This window comes from Oncorhynchus keta, chromosome 27 (genome assembly GCF_023373465.1).
Source record: "Oncorhynchus keta strain PuntledgeMale-10-30-2019 chromosome 27, Oket_V2, whole genome shotgun sequence".
NCBI classification, from domain to species: Eukaryota; Metazoa; Chordata; class Actinopteri; order Salmoniformes; family Salmonidae; genus Oncorhynchus; species Oncorhynchus keta.
Genome location: NC_068447.1, coordinates 40,782,957 through 40,797,196, shown reverse-complemented (window position 1 = coordinate 40,797,196; position 14,240 = coordinate 40,782,957). Strand labels below are relative to the sequence as shown.

General features: G+C 38.0%; 1 protein-coding gene and 1 pseudogene across 1 annotated transcript; both read left to right on the top strand.

Annotated features, from left to right (window-relative positions):
* The first annotated feature begins 455 nt into the window (after window positions 1–455).
* On the top strand, window positions 456–9,704 carry LOC118360050 (tubulin alpha-1B chain-like). Its single transcript, XM_035739104.2, has 4 exons — window positions 456–781; window positions 7,869–8,091; window positions 8,297–8,445; window positions 8,535–9,704. Exons 1-4 carry the CDS (start codon window positions 779–781, stop codon window positions 9,513–9,515), a joined length of 1,356 nt encoding a protein of 451 aa, XP_035594997.1. The 5' UTR covers window positions 456–778; the 3' UTR covers window positions 9,516–9,704.
* Window positions 9,705–11,693: 1,989 nt separating this feature from the next.
* Window positions 11,694–13,234, top strand: LOC118360332 (tubulin alpha-1C chain-like; annotated as a pseudogene).
* Window positions 13,235–14,240: the final 1,006 nt, after the last annotated feature.

Here is a 14,240-nt window from a genome sequence, read left to right as displayed (position 1 = left end):
GTTAACAATATTGTATTTACATTTTGTTACATAATAGTTTAGTTATAATTTATAATGTAAATGTACTGCTTTTGAAATGTAATAAATGTACTACTTATGTCACTAATCCTGACTAGTTGTGTTTGGGTTGTCTTTCATTGAATGAATGGCAGGTTAGATTTTTTTCGTCATGAATCTTGTTATGGAGGCAGCTCTGCAGTGTGGTCACTAGGTGGCACAGCCACAAATTCGTGAAGTCTAATTTAAACCTTAACCTAACCCTAATCTTAAACCTAGCCGTAAGCACACCGCTAACCCTACTGCCTAACGCTAATCTTAAATTAAGACAAAAAAAGCAATATTTTTAAATTTTTTATAAATGTTTACATTGAAGCCATTTTTAAAACTTTGCAGCTTGCATATCTAGTCTAACGGGGAAATCGCTCAGGTTTGCCTCCAGGACAAGACTCCAATGACAATAAACGTCAATTTGTGAACGAATGGCAGCTGACCTGTTTTCCTGAAGTTTCAGGCTCGATACAGTTTAGGCTACAGCTTCTAAGGAGCATATACTGTTCAGTAAAAATAACCTATTCAAATAATTAATGACACTAGGAAAGAAAATCTGTGCATGAAGGCTAGAAGCTTTTCCCCAGACATAGCCTAATACTGAATAGCATTACGGTTGCGTCACTCATGGGATTATCTTCAGATATCGCACACCTCAAATTGCAGGCTTCTGAAACGAGCTCATCGTTATTTGACTTTTTTCTCCTCATCCCCTGCACAAAAAGCTATCATGGTGAGCATAGTCGACATAGTTTCGGTGACATATTATGTAATGTGTAAATTGAACAATGTCAACCATTTTGTTCAGGTGTTTTTTAGTCATTAATGTGTGGGACAGTCCTGATTTGCATCCATGGGCTCTGTGACATTTGTCAAATAGAAACGATCGAAATAGCCTTAATTGACTTGTTGTTTTTTAAAACAAATATTGTGTAAACTTATGTCAAATTTTCTGAACTCAAAGCAGGTAAATATAATGGGGTTAATAGAGATGTAAACTTTGTGGGGACCGGCAATGAATGGATCTGCGCTGTGTCCTACTTCTCCAAAATCCTTTGGTCAGTGCAAACAGTAGGCTAAATCAGATTAGGCATGTTCAACGCTGGTCAACGTGGAATGTCGTCTCACTGCCATTTAATGGACGAATCTATTTACTTTCTTAGACTGTATGGCATGTATATTTTCCAGTGTATTTTAGTAGGCTATCTATATTTTTGCCACTTGCTATGAGAGATTGAAAACAAAAAAATGCTACCTGTGTGTGTGTGTGTGGCTATATTTACACTTTTGGTTTCTCCTATTCACCTGCTGCAGCGGTTATTGAAATATATTTATTCAAGGGGAAAAAAATATTATTATAACAATGGGAATGAATTTCAGTATAAATCTGTATGTGGTTTGACTAATCTCATAATTCATTTAAAGAGACAGCAGCAAATGAAACTTGCTGACCTAGATAATCCCCTCCATATGCTGCTCAGTCAGAGGACAACACAACACTAAAACACATCCGTAGAACAGTAGGCTAGATCAAATCAAAACCTGTAGGAATCTTAAACAATGTTTGATTATTCAGGGTTATACCATGGCATTGTTGAATACTTATTTCTGATCGGATTGAATGGCATTTTAGAGTGTGTATAATTTCCCTATAACGAACAGTTTATTTTCACGGTGGAATTCAATGGCTATAGTTCATTCTTACATATTCTATGTTTGAGCTGCTTTTGAAGCAAAAGTCGAATTGAAAACATTATTGGCATTGTTGAATTTGCTTTTCATAATGGCAAACTAGGACAGATGGTTCGGTTAGCTAAACTACCATGGCAACTACTGTATCTATCTAGTAAATGTATTAGCTACTTCAGTGGATGTTGAAAACATTGCTACTGGCAAATGAAAACATGTATAGTGGTAAATGTGTTAAATTATAGCCATGGTATAATTGTGATAATCAACTCGGGGCTCTATACATTATCTGGAAAATAATGCAAGTTCGTGGAAGGTCAGTTCCACTCTGCTAGCACATCGTGGAACACACCTTCCACGTTTTTTCATAAATGTCCATAACATGCATAGCCCCTCATTGATTATCCTTTAGATATAATAAGATAATAGAATATAGAACAGCAATAAAGAATGGTCCATATAAGAGCAATCTAACATTTGGCTGAGATATCATAATTTGTTATTCCACACAGCAAATTCTCCAGTGTTAAGTTTAACATTGGGAGTGTTTTTTTTCTTCTTAGGGGTGGATCAGTTTAATATTGCGGAAAGACTGTTGCTTCCATCAATGTAATTGTCTACATCATATCCAATCCCCCATATCTTTATTTGATAAATATATATATATCCATATACATACACATACATACACATTTACATTTACATTTACATTTACATTTAAGTCATTTAGCAGACGCTCTTATCCAGAGCGACTTACAAATTGGTGCATTCACCTTATGACATCCAGTGGAACAGCCACTTTACAATAGTGCATCTAAATCTTTAGGGGGGCGGGGGTGAGAAGGATTACTTATCCTACACATATGCATACATATACACATATATATACATACACATACCTATATAGATATACATACTTTTTTAAAGAATATACCTTTATTATTCTCTGCAAACCCTACCACCCTTCCCCCAATTGGAGTAAACAATAACACTTATAGGCTTTTCTACCTTCAGTTTATGCATCTTATACACATTTTACAGACACAATCTATTTTAAAATAGTTATATTTTGTTTGTTTTTAGTCCTTCCTCTATTGCTGATGTCCCTCCAGATTGATTTCTATTTGTAACTGTGCTATTTCACAACATTTCTGAACCTATATACATTTTACAGACCCTGTATGTTTTACATTGGTTATCTTGTTATTAGTCCCACCCTTCAGCTATCTATCTCTTAAAACTAGATTTTATTTGCCATATTTTTCACTGTGCTGTGATGCTTACAAAAGTACTGAACTGTTTATTCTCAGACACAATTTTTCTATTTTAAAATAGTTATATCTTTTGTTTTGTTTTTAGTCATTCCTGGACCTTCTACATATGGACTATAAATGCTGATGCCTCCTCACAGCAAATTCTGCAGAGCAGATTGTATCCCCCATATATATAACATTCTATTGATTTTTGTCTATTTGAAGTTTTAAATCTGGTGTTGTTTGCTATTTCATAAACCAACATTCAGTCTGAACCTATGGCACAGCTGTCAGTTTTTTGGTCCATTTTACATGTTTTTTATCACACTTTTCTTTAACCATTTATGTTCTTTTAGACCCTGTATGTTTTACAGTGGTTTGATTTTAAAACATTTCTTAGAATTTATATATTTTTTAAAATAAATTAGTCATTTCATTGTTGTATTTTTTTGTCCTTCTATTGCAAACCAACTCTTGCCTATGTGGTAATGCTTCAATTAGTTAGTTGTAATTTCAGGTTAGAGCAGACATTTCCATATTCTGAAGTTATTTCCATAGTACACGAAAACAACTATTTTGCAATTTATAACATATCATTGGTACATGTAACCATTTATGTTCTGCAGGGCAGACAGACAAGTTCCTTAAAGTAATGCTTCAATTAGTTATATGTCTGTGTTTTTGATATCATTCACTAAAATTATCCCTTTTTAAAACATTTCTTAGAATTTATATATTTTTTTAAAATAAATTAGTATATTTGAGTTCAACCACAATATTGTTGTATTTTTTTTGTCTTTTCAGGTGGATTAAACTGAAATTGCAACCAACTTTCTCAGGCTTGTTTTACAGAAGCAGTTGTAATCTGAATAAAGGGAAAATTGAGACATTCCTACCAATTTACTGGAGAACCAGTTTGAATTTAAGTATAACTTTTGTATGACTGATGCCTTTAGTGAGAGGTCTAATCTTTAACATGTAATCATTTCTGCTCTCCGAATTCATATTCGTTATATAAATAGGCCATTTTAATTTTGTCTGGCTTGCCATTCCAAATAAAATTGAAAAGTTTAGTCCTAGTGTAGGCAAAACCATAAGCAAATAGGTAAACTGTGATATGACTAAAGAGTTAATCAGGGTGATTTTTCCACAAATAGACAGGTATTTTCCTTTCCATGGTAGCAAGATCTTATCTATATTTTTGCTAACTTTCTATAAAAATTTATTGGAGTGAGATCATTTCTTTCCTTAGGGATTTGTATACTGAGTATGTCTACATCTCCGTCAGACCATTTAATTGGTAAACTACACGGTAATGTAAAATTTTAAATTTTTAGTGATCCAATACGTAATATCATAATCATAATGATATCATAATATCACTTATCATAATTTGGTTTTCATCCAGAGAGGATAGCAAAAGTATCTAGATCCTCTAAGAGGCCATGGAGAGATTCTAATTGTGGTTTTAAAAGAAAACATGAATCATCAGCGTACAATGACACCTTAGTTTTTAATCTACAGATTTCTAATCCCTTAATATTATTGTTGGATCTAATTTTAACAGCTAACATTTCGATGGCAGTAATAAATAGATATGCCGATAGTGGACAACCTTGTTTTACTCCTCTAGACAGTTTAAAACTTTCTGAGATGTAGCCATTATTTATTATTTTACACCTAGGGCTACTATACATAACCTTATTAACCCATTTTATAAGAGATTACCCAAAATTGAAATATTCTAGGCATTTATATATATACTCCAGGTTTACTTTATCAAAGACCTTTACAAAATTAGCTATGAAAACCAGGCCTGGTGTCCCCGATATTTCACAGTATTGTTTTGTTTCCAGTACTTGTTTTATATTATCTCCAATGTATCATCCATGTAAAAAACCTGTCTGATTAGGATGAATAATATCTGACAATTCTATGTGCCAAGCATTTTGTTAGGATTTTTGCATCGCAACACTGAAGTGTAAGAGGCTGTCACAGCCGCCTTCCTGGAAGGAATAAGTGGACCAAAGCGCAGCGTGGTGAGCGTACATTTGTTTATTTAGGTAAATGTCGCCAACAACACAAAGAAACGACTGTGAAGCTTAACAAAGGCTATAGTGCCCCTAACAAAGACAACTTCCCACAAATAACAAAGGGAAAAAGGCTGCCTAAGTATGATTCCCAATCAGAGACAACGATAGACAGCTGGTTCTGGTTGAGAACCATACCCGGCCAAAACATAGATCTAAAGAACATAGAATACAGAACATAGAATGCCCACCCAAATCACACTCTGACCCAACCAAAATAGAGACATAAAAAGCTCTTTAAGGTCAGGGTGTGACAGAGGCCTCGATTTTTTTTTAAAAGAACTTGATCTTTATATATACCACTTGGGTCCAGTTTCAGTAATAATTATATCAGACCATCTTGTTGCGTGTCATATAATCTACCATTTATATAGGAGTGGTTAAAACATGCTAATAACAGTCCTCTGAGTATATAAAAAAGTTTGGTATACTTCCACTGGTATGCTATCCAGCCCTGGAGTATCCCCGCCTTAAAGGCTTTAATTACATAAAGACATTCCTCTGTAATTTGGCCTTCACACAAATCTTTCTGTACAGATGTTCATTTTACATTATTATTAGGGAAAAAATCCATACAATTAGCTTTGGTTAGAGGAGACTGACATTAAAACATATTCTTAAAGTCTTAAACTTCCTCTTTCAAAGTATCATTCGGTGAATCATGCGTGACTCCATCATTTGTAACACGTTTCAATACATTTTTTCTGGTAGCATTTCTATATTGAAGATTGAAAATGTATTTGGTGCATTTTTCCCCATATTCCATCCAGTTCGCTTTATTTTTTATAATATATTACACTGGATCTTTCTTGAATAAGTTCCTCCATTTCTTTTTGTTTTTCCTCAAACTTATTCTGTGCCTCTATGATACAGTTGAGAGTGTTAAATTAACACTGAAAGTGTTGCCCAGTATAGACACTGGAACAGTGTTAAATTAACACACAGGTGGATTCGAATAATTGCTTGTTAAAATATCAATGTTTTTGAATTGGCATTGGTTGATTAATTAATCTTATGCTTCTGAAATATAAATGACATACATTTTCTAAACTTATTTCACCCGTTACTGAAATGGTTGTTCCAGTTTAGATGATTTAGGTAGTCTCATATTCAGTCTTCCCAACCCTGGCAGTCATTCTGAATGCAGGCTGCGGGTGTTAAAAACATTCAGAAGGTTAGATATCCACATTCTGTCTGGATTTCAATAGGAATTACACATCATTTTGCAAGTCAGAATAATGTGACAGGTTATGTGAAAAACCCCAAATGTTGGGTTACCCCATATTTTATTCACTTAAACAAAGTGGTTACTATCCCATTGGGGTTATCACCTTAGAATTTGCATAAGCTTTTAAGGAACTCACACATTTCTGTAAAATTAATTAAAGCTACAAAATAATCTGTGTTCAACTGTAACATGTGATGACAATTAGAACAGAATAGATTAACCAGAATGACATTTACTCTCACGGGTGGCCAAAAATAACATTACTGAAAGCCATAACCCTACTAAACCAAGCCTCCAGTCTTCTAATCTGACTTGCTGTGTCATATCTCAATAACCCAGCATCATCAAACCTTGCCCTAAAAAAACCCCAGAAGGCCTAGATTCATTCAGATCAAGTGTTTAACCAGCAAGAGCAGACACCTGCATCGTGGATGTTTTGGCGGAACTGCGCTGGAGCCATCAAATCGGTGAGCAGCTGCTCTTGTAATCATTGTCACAAAGCCACACCCGCCACACTCGAGTTAGAAGTTCAGAACGAGAACGTGTAGACTATAAAGAAACAATTACGTTCAAATGGAAAAAATCATTACACTAAATAATATTTCAACTAATCAAGATGTAGATTACATCTCACATTCCAGTATTCAAACTTGTAAACAAAGCTGCATGGGATTTCTGTTTTTGCAACTCGGTACAGCCAATGGCAATGTCCACTTTAGGTACAGTATAATGCCAGGAGCCGCATGTGGATTTGATATCTCTAATGCAGTTCCACCTCTGACACCGCCAAAACATCTGATTGAATAGAGCCCTATGTGACACAGCAGTTGGGTCATCCAAACAACCCAGTATGTTTTAGTGTATGCCCTCAAAATAAGGCCTTATGAAATACATAATGTATTAAAATAATAAATAATTAATTAATTAATTATTAAGATATTCACTTAGGATCTCACACGGTGAAGTCCATGGGGTTGAAAATTGATGAATGCAACAAGGATGTCACTGTCATTAACAAATTCAGGCATGGGTAGTAACCAAAGATTAGGGATATACTGACAAGGTACAGATCTCTTCGCCTTAACAATGGGAAACAAAGAGGGAGACAGAATTTCTGTCTCCTCCTCCTCTCTGGAGGTAATTCTAGAATTAATTTGAAAGGCAAGGCACTCTGGGAAATATGCAAAAAAGCATTACATTAATTCAACACTGTTCAGTGTCTATACAGGTCCACATTTTCAGTGTTAATTTAATACTGAGGAATTTGCTGTGTATTTTCACATTACATCTTTTATATTTTGACCGTATGTCATGGTCTAGACACTTCCAACTCAACTCTGGACCTCAAAGCCAGTTCCACTGCTTTTTTCATTGTTCCCCTCTAATCACTGACTGAATTAGACCTGAGACACCAGGTGGGTGCAATTAAGTGTCAGGTAGAACAGAAAACTAGCAGGCCTTGGACCTTCGAAGGATATGAGTTGAATACCACTGCTCTAGCCTATTTTGGGTTATTGCGAACCTCCTTTCAAATAAAACATTTCTTCTTCTTCACCCTAGCGCGAGTGCATCTCTATCCACGTGGGTCAGGCTGGTGTCCAGATTGGCAATGCGTGCTGGGAGCTCTACTGTCTGGAGCATGGGATCCAGCCGGATGGACAGATGCCATCTGACAAAGCCATCGGAGGAAGCGACGACTCCTTCAACACCTTCTTCAGTGAGACTGGGGCTGGAAAGCATGTCCCCAGGGCTGTGTTTGTGGACCTGGAACCCACAGTCATAGGTAAGCTTTCGCTCTTAAGAAAAAAAGGTTATACTTAGAACCATAAAGGGTTCTTTGGCTTGTCTCTGTAGAACAGGGGTATTGAAATCTTATACGAGGTCCAGAGTACTGCTGGTTTTCTGTTACCTGATAATTAATTGCACCCATTTGGTGTCCCAAGTCTACATCTACGTTTTTCATAAGCTGCTGATTTTTTTCTCCTCAGATGAGGTGCGCAGTGGGACCTACCGGCAGTTATTCCATCCTGAACAGCTCATCACTGGCAAAGAGGATGCTGCCAACAACTACGCCCGTGGACACTACACTATTGGCAAAGAGATCATCGACCTGGTGCTGGACAGGGTCCGCAAACTGGTGGGTACCACAGAATTAATAAAATATTTTATCAACTATCTGATCCGAATGTGGACTCCTTTTATTGACATGTTCCTCTTTCTCCTCAGTCTGACCAGTGTACAGGCCTTCAGGGCTTCCTGGTTTTCCACAGCTTTGGAGGAGGCACCGGCTCTGGTTTCACCTCTCTGCTGATGGAGCGCCTGTCTGTTGACTACGGCAAGAAGTCCAAGTTGGAGTTCTCCATCTATCCAGCTCCCCAGGTGTCCACAGCTGTGGTGGAACCTTACAACTCCATCCTGACCACACACACCACCCTAGAGCACTCTGACTGTGCTTTCATGGTGGATAATGAGGCTATATATGACATCTGTCGTAGGAACCTCGACATTGATCGTCCCACCTACACCAACCTCAACAGGCTCATTAGCCAGATTGTTTCCTCCATTACTGCTTCCCTTCGATTCGATGGTGCCCTCAATGTTGATTTGACAGAGTTCCAGACCAACTTGGTGCCCTATCCTCGAATTCATTTTCCTCTGGCCACCTATGCCCCAGTTATCTCGGCAGAGAAGGCTTACCATGAGCAGCTCTCTGTGGCTGAAATCACCAATGCCTGCTTTGAGCCGGCCAATCAGATGGTGAAATGTGACCCTCGCCACGGCAAGTACATGGCATGTTGTCTTCTTTACCGTGGTGATGTGGTGCCCAAAGATGTCAATGCTGCTATTGCCACCATCAAGACCAAACGTTCTATTCAGTTTGTTGACTGGTGCCCAACTGGTTTCAAGGTTGGCATCAACTATCAGCCTCCCACTGTAGTCCCTGGTGGAGACCTGGCCAAAGTCCAGAGGGCTGTGTGCATGCTGAGCAACACCACTGCTATTGCAGAGGCCTGGGCTCGTCTTGACCACAAGTTTGACCTGATGTACGCTAAACGTGCCTTTGTGCACTGGTATGTGGGTGAGGGCATGGAGGAGGGAGAGTTCTCTGAAGCCAGAGAGGACATGGCAGCCCTGGAGAAGGATTACGAAGAGGTGGGGGTTGACACCGTCGAGGGTGACGGACAGGAGGAAGGAGAGGAGTACTGAGTGTTCATGCAAGGACGCCCTTGGCTCCCGTATCTTATAGTAGCACATTTTCAAAACCAATGCATTTCTTCTTACAGTTTGATATTTTCTTGCTTCTTGTTTAGGTTTAAGCACAACTGGTTTGTTGTAGTGACAATCACAGATTTGTTTGTTTCATTAAAGATTCACCAATAAAAGTGTGTGTTTAAATTGATTCCAGTATTTTTTGTATACTCAATTATTTATCAATGTTTTTAAAACTCCAACATATTCATCAGAAGTAGAGGAATTTGTATCTGGTAGACCTAGATTAATTATAAATAAATACTGCAGTTACAATGTAGTGACATTTTTTGAATTTGGAAACGAACTAACTGTAATTGTAGTACTGCAGTTTTGGAAATATAACTGCAGTTATACAGTGTTACTTCAACTTCCAAAAGTAGGTTCTGAAAATGCTTACTTAAACCACACGCATATGGGAGAGATACTTTGACCTATTCTTCTCTGATAAGCAATTGGGAAAAGGCATATAAGATCTTCCAATCAGTTTCGACAAAATCTGTGTGGTGGAAATGTAATATTCATAACATACTATACTGTTTATTAATTAGTCCTACTATGCTGTTTTTACTTTGAGAATTTTCCATTGTTAAATGTTAGTATTTTTGCTGGTACAGGCTTATCTTATGTGACTTAGTCATATGTCTGGGTCTACAGATAAGTGCCGTTTGCGTGCGACCGCAGTATGTGACATCCTGTTTTCACAATCTACAGGGATTAGCTGTGTGGAAACATGCAGGAAGGAACAGATAATGGTGGCAGCATCAGCAATCTTAATCTGAACAGACAAGCTAAATTAGCTTTTACACACCATGTTCCGTCCCTGTATCCACCCATCTGCTAAACTGCCACATAGACAAAATAGGTTGTACTTTTTCTAGAAGAGGAGAGAGACAACTCTGTTCGTTGGGCTTTCCTAACGATGCCCTGATCGAGTGGTTGTTATTGATTGCTTCGTTTTTTCAAATCTTATAAAATTGTTGTCGGAAAGAATCTGCAGTCTTTCTTCCTATAGAATTTCTGTGACATCTGTCCACTGTATCGTAGAAGTATAAATTGCTCCACCTTTCACATTTTCTATCAGACTTCTTACTACAGTCTCCCAAAGATAAGCATGTGAGAGTTAAACTAAAAGAAAATGTAATTTCTCCAGAACTACATCTTGAAATTTCTCAACTTAAACATGGCGAGTACACACAACTCATATTATTGTTAGTTTCAATAACTTCATATCTTTTTAAAATAGTTAAATCAAAGCTGTTTCTTTTCATTTTTTTCAACACAATTTGTCAATTTGACTAAAACAAATGTTTTAGCCATAATTTTACACATATGTCGTTTTGTAACCCAAACCAAATCGCAAATCAATCTCAATCATTTTCTTAACTTCAGCCAACTACTCTAACAAAACTTGACTTTGAACTGATGTCTCTTCTTAATGACATCTCTCTCCTGCTTTGATGTCTGCATTAGAAGCGACCCAGGGATAATGCTTCATTGTAGAGGAAAATGTAAACTCAGTTATTGGCACTCATATTATATTCAAATAAATTGCCTCGTTTTGAAGTGGGCTGAAAGTAATGAGTAACCTGTAAAGTTTTTACTAATTTCCAACTTAAATATTTCATGAGATATTTCAGAATGTCTGACAATAACAAAGTTCAAACTGCTTTGATGATATGCTATTAAATGTTTTAAAAATTGAGTGCCATAGTAAAAATACCTTGATTTAACATTTCATATCTAAATAGATGTAGTTAGCAGGTCTACTAAATTAGTTTGAAGTCAAATGCATTCATTATTTGGAATGTGTTGATCCGATTGTAGTTGATTTGTCAAATGAGTCCCCCATGGTAGGCTATGTGTGACATTTGGTTTAAAAAACATTGCCTGTTTGTCTGTTCAACAGCCGATCACTTGTTTCTTCAGTCAGGTGATGTGTCCCCATGTGTACCGGTACCCTATCTTCTACAATGAAAGCATTTTCTGTCATGCCCCAAGCACCCTCCTCTCCTCACCTACAGAGTTGCTAAGAATTAAACAAAACAAACTCTAGGCCATTTCCGTTTTGAAACAAATGAAATATTGTTGTTACTATTCCAGTTTTAGATGAATGTTTTGGTCCAATTGTCTATTATGCCAAAAGATATTCTAAGAACTTGTTTCTTTCAGAAGATTGTAAAGTAGAATTTGAAGGTGATAATTTCCTCTGGATTATGATTTGTCCTATGTGTATTTACAGTTAATACTTGATCGATTTTCAAATTAAAACTACTAAATTAGCTGAGAAAGTTGTAAACAACTATCTTTCCCGAAGTCTGAGTGCATCTCCATCCACATGGGTCAGGCTGGAGTCCAGATTGGCAATGCCTGCTGGGAGCTCTACTGCCTGGAACATGGGATCCAGCCTGACGGACAGATGCCCAGTGACAAGACCATCGGAGGAGGAGACGACTCCTTCAACACCTTCTTTAGTGAGACTGGGGCTGGAAAGCATGTCCTCAGGTCTGTGTTTTCTGGATCTTGAGCCTAGTCATAGGTAAGTTTTCTGCTTACTCCATTGGTGTTGAACTCCTCCATGAGCTACTGATTTCTCTCCTCAGATGAGGTGCGCACTGGGACTTATCGCCAGTTATCCATGCTGAACAACTCATCACTGGCAAAGAGGATGCTACCAACAACTACGCCCGTGGACACAACACTATTAGCAAAGAGATCATTGACCTGGTGCTGGACAGGATCCACAAACTGGTGGCTCTCTCAGAATGAATGAATGAATAAAATATTTGATTAGAACATGGTCATCTGTTATTCTCCTTTTATTGACATATTTCTCTTTCTCTTCAGGCTGACCAGTGTACAGGCCTTCAGGGCTTCCTGGTTTTCCACAGCTTTGGAGGTGGCACCGGCTCTGGTTTCACCTCCCTGCTGATGGAGCGCCTGTCTGTTGACTACGGCAAGAAGTCGAAGCTGGAGTTCTCCATCGATCCAGCTCCCCAGGTGTCCACAGCTGTGGTGGAAACTTACAACTCCATCCTGACCACCCACACCACCCTAGAGCACTCTGACTGTGATTTCATGGTGGATAATGAGGCTATATATGACATCTGTCGTAGGAACCCCGACATTGATCGTCCCACCTACACCAACCTCAACTGGCCAAAGTAAACAGATTATTTCCTCCATTACTGCTTCCCTTCGATTCGATGGTGCCCTCAATGTTGATCTGACAGAGTTCCAGACCAACTTGGTGCCCTATCCCCAAATTCATTTTCTTCTGGCTACCTATGCCCCAGTCATCTCTGCAGAAGAGGCTTACCAAGGCTTACCATGAGCAGTTAACTGTCTCTGAAATCACCAATGCCTGCTTTGAAGCCAGCCAACCAGATGGGGAAATGAGATCCTCACCACGGCAAGTACATTTCATGCTGCCTTCTGTACCGTGGTGATGTGATGCCCAAAGATGTCAAGACCAAACATTATATTCAGTTTGTTGACTAGTGTCCAACTGGTTTCAAGGTTGGCATCAACTATCTGCCTCCCACTGTAGTCCCTGGTGGAGAACTGGCCAAAGTCCAGAGGGCTGTGTGCATGCTGACATGGCAGCCCTGGAGAAGGATTATGAAGAGGTGGGACATGACAGAAGTGAAGTAGATGAGGACAGAGAACAGGATTAGAAATGGCTGTCTTTCTTTGTCTGTCTTTCAAATTCTGTACCATAGATCCACCCCTTTCTTTTCACTCCCCCTTTCCATAGATCCACCCTTTTCTTTTCACTCCCCCTTTCCATAGATCCACCCCTTTCTTTTTACTCCCCCTTTCCATAGATCCACCCTTTTCTTTTCACTCCCCCTTTCCATAGATCCACCCCTTTCTTTTCACTCCCCTTTCCATAGATCCACCCTTTTCTTTTCACTCCCCCTTTCCATAGATTCACCCTTTTCTATTCTTTTCAGCCAGTATGCCCTTTCAAAACTCCTAACCTCAAACAAAAAGCACTTTCATGTTGACAATAAATTGTATGGAAAACAAAACGTGTACTTGTCGTAATTTTCAGTTTCCCATTTAGAGGTCTTTGTACCTTTCGTTGCATAGACCTGTACATGAAGTCACACTGGTGGATTAGACAGATTCACTGGGTTCTAGGAACACTGAAGTTCCTAGAATCACACAATTTCAATGTGTGTTATTACGCTTATTACATATTTATACTAACCTGTAAACAAATAATTACGTTTTAAAACGACTTACTTAAACTACTCAAAGTTTAAATAATTGAAATATATGAGAGCTTTTCTTTGAAAGTGCAGCTATGGTGCTCGTGTGTGTTGGTTTTCAAGAATGTAAATAGGATGAACCTCTGCTCTGATACCTAAATAAATTATTGTCTAGAGGGCAGTGTTGTGCAATAAATACTTGTCCTTGTCCTGCCGTGAACATGAACATGCAGAAACTACCAATAGACGCTTACTGTAGTTGGTCGGTCAAGTTCAATACTGAACACTACACTACAGCTCAAAGGTAATATTAAATCAACAGACTTAGAAAAGTCCCTTCAAAAATGTATCTGAAAAAAAATCACAGCCATAAGTGCATACAGGGTAGAGCTAGACCAAATACACTTCATTTGTTCACCCTCAGAATGCAAACAAATAATACATGCTACAATACTACATTCATTGT